A 3,193-nucleotide genomic window follows, 5' to 3' on the forward strand; every position below is an offset into this window, starting at 1 on the left:
AGCTTCTGTACGATAGGTAGAAGCATACTCGTTCGCTAGGCCTCTCCGCCCATAACACTACTCTCGTACTCGCTACTTACTAGCCTGTAATTAAGTAGCGTAAGCATAAACTAAAGTACTTAATTCTATAGTACCACAGCTTGCTCTTCGTTTAGCTTATCCCCCTCGCTGTTATAGTTACTATTATCTATGTTCCTATCTAAGTAAGTAGCTTCCTTCTTCTTCTTCTCTTTCTCTTCCGCTTCTTAGTCGTATCTAGTAATCTCCTTTATCTTCTCTAAGCATGCCTCCTACTTATAAATTAAGTAGTATGCTAGCTGTCTACTCTATACTTTATTACTTAAGTTAGACGGTGCTATAAGTAGCTCGTACGTCTGCTAGATATATATAATAATCTAGAGCTATACTATATAGTACTTCTTTATTATTAGCTCCGTCTGGCTCGCGTTAAACGGCTTTTTATTACTACTTATTCTATACTTACGCTGGTTAACGTATATTATAGCCGGTATGCCTACTATACTTAAGTAAGACACCTACTGCGCCTTCTAAATTACTATCTCTGCTGCCTAATATATATTACGCAATGCCCGCTCGCGGTAGCTAGGTAACTATATCTTATTTAGCAGCTATACTTAGTCTAGCCTCTTTAAGTGTTGTACCTACTCTACTTAGTTTAACTATATCTAGTATCCCTACTGGCTGCTGTCCTCTTCAATAATATTACTGGCGCTCTTACTCTCTACTACCTAGTTAATCTATGTTACTAACATAGTTAATGCGCACCTAAACTCTATCTTCTTATAATTACTATTGTTAGGTTTAGTAGATATAACGCTCTAGACCTTAAATAGTTAACCTAGTATGCTGGTGTTCTAGAACTTCTAGTAACGTGTTCCACGGGCGAGCGCCGCACACGGGCGAGCGCCGCACCCCACCAAACTTACACACCTCTCCCATCTTATCGTACAATGGCTCAGCGCAGCGCTACTCTATTAGCTTCGAATGAATTAGATATTCAGCTTACTATCTCCTCAATCAACTCTAAGCAGATTCTAAGTAATCGGAGTGCTGCTGCTATCTACAGCGTGTCTAAACGAACGATCCGCCGCCGACGCGCTGGTGTCCCTGCGCGACGCGATTGCCAGCCCAATTCAAAGAAGCTAACCCAGCTAGAAGAGGAGGTGATTGTTAGCTATATACTCGATCTAGATCAGCGTGGATTCGCGCCTACGTACGCAGCCGTGCGCGATATGGCTGATAAGCTGCTGGCTACGCGCAGTGGAGGACGCGTTGGAGTCAACTGGCCGTCTACCTTTGTTAAGCGTATAGATAGTCTTACGACGCGTTTTAACCGAGCGTACGATAGGCAGAGAGCTCTATGTGAAGATCCAGTCCTAATTAAGAGCTGGTTTGAGCTTATAGAGCAGACAAAAGCTAAGTACGGTATCTGTAACGAGGACGTCTACAACTTTAATAAAGCTGGCTTTATGATAGGCAAGATTACAACTTAGCTTGTTATTACAGCGTCAGAGAGAAGAATACGGCCAAAATCTATTCAGCTAGGTGGTCGTGAGTGGGTAACATTTATCGCTGGGATTAACGCGGCTGGCTGGGCTATCCCACCGTTTCTTATCTTTACTGGTAAGCACCACCTATCTGCCTGGTACGAGGAGGCAGAGGTCCCGCGCGACTGGGTGATCGCAGTCAGCGACAATGGCTGGACGAATAATGAGCTAGGCGTTGCATGGATAAAGCACTTCGACGCTCATACGAAGACTCGCGTTGTTGGTACACGTCGTCTACTTATCCTTGACGGTCATGAGAGCCACTAGTCTCTTGAGTTCCAAGAGTTCTGTCAGAAGAACAATATCTACACTCTCTGTATGCCACCTCATTCGTCTCATCTACTCCAGCCTCTTGACGTTGGCTGCTTCTCGCCATTAAAGCGCGCGTACAGCCGTGAGGTAGAGAGCCTAATCCGCCATTATATTAACCACATTACCAAGCTTGAGTTTCTACCAACGTTTAAGATAGCCTTTGATCGATCCTTCACGCCAGCCAATATCTGCTCAGCTTTTCAAGGCGCAGGCCTTGTCCCTCTCTATCTAGACGCTGTTCTATCAAAGCTTGATGTGCAGCTACGTACGCCTAGTCCTCCAGCTACTCTTATAGAGGCTCTCTGGCAGGCTCGTACACCAAGTAACGTACGTGAGCTAGAGGCTCAATCAACGTTAATAAGCGAGCGCGTTCGAAAGCACTAGAGCTCATCACCAGCTTCAATCATTGCGGCGATTAATCAGCTTAAGAAGGGGGCTGAGGTAATGATGCTCTCAGCTGAGCTAATGCGCGATCGAATTGCCAGCCTTGAGAGAGCTAATATAGCAGTGTCAGAGCGTAGAAAACGTAAGAAAAAGCGGATACAGAAGCGTGGAGTCCTTACAAAGGGAGCTGGCGAGGATCTACTCGCTCAGCGTGAGGCTGATCAGCAGATTGCTCATGAAGAGCGTCAAGGAGGAGAGCGATTAGGTGTTAGCCGCCAGGCTCTTGCGCGCTGTAGTAGGTGTAGGGAGACTGGTCACAATGCACGTACATGCAAGAAAGATACTTTAGATAGTACTTAATCTACTATCTTAATATATAATAGAATAATTAATTCATGGTGGAGCTACGCGCTTGTAGAGGTGTATAAGTTTGGTGGGGTGCGGCGCTCGCCCGTGTGCGGCGCTCGCCCGTGGAACACGTTATATAATAGTAGCCTACTTGAACTGCGTACTAGATAGTCGTCCTGGCGTCTTCTAGCGTAGGTAGATCTAGTTATGCTGCTTTAAGCTATACTCTTAGATACGCTTCTTACTACGATTAATATACCTATACTTATAGCACTTTAAGCTATCTATGTATACGGGTAGATAGAGTAGCGGCGTAGTATCTAGGCGTAGAAATATAACCTAGTCTGCATTATTAGCCTAGTTGCGCAGCTATAGCTTCTAGCTAGTAGCTTATACTATGCTGCGACGTGTGTAGAGAGCTAGCTCCTAATGTTTAGTATTTAAATAGGTGCGCAGCTGCGACTTAACAACACCCTACTTATAGCTCTTATATATAGTAATGCGATAGGTAGGTAAGTATATAAAAATATTCCGAAATTTATCTATAGTCTGTAGTAATAGTAGTATAAGTAGAGTGTAAG

At 44.3% G+C, this 3,193-nt stretch overlaps 1 protein-coding gene across 1 annotated transcript; it reads left to right on the forward strand.

Annotated features, from left to right (window-relative positions):
• Positions 1 to 2,162: 2,162 nt before the first annotated feature.
• COCSADRAFT_59067 (uncharacterized protein) lies at positions 2,163 to 2,561 on the forward strand (the record flags this gene model as incomplete). Its single annotated transcript, XM_007707986.1, has 2 exons — positions 2,163 to 2,207; positions 2,265 to 2,561. Coding segments are annotated over 2 exons (342 nt in total), but the record flags the coding sequence as incomplete, so codon positions are not given.
• Positions 2,562 to 3,193: the final 632 nt, after the last annotated feature.

This window comes from Bipolaris sorokiniana (assembly GCF_000338995.1).
Source record: "Bipolaris sorokiniana ND90Pr unplaced genomic scaffold COCSAscaffold_73, whole genome shotgun sequence".
In the NCBI taxonomy this organism is placed as follows: Eukaryota; Fungi; Ascomycota; class Dothideomycetes; order Pleosporales; family Pleosporaceae; genus Bipolaris; species Bipolaris sorokiniana.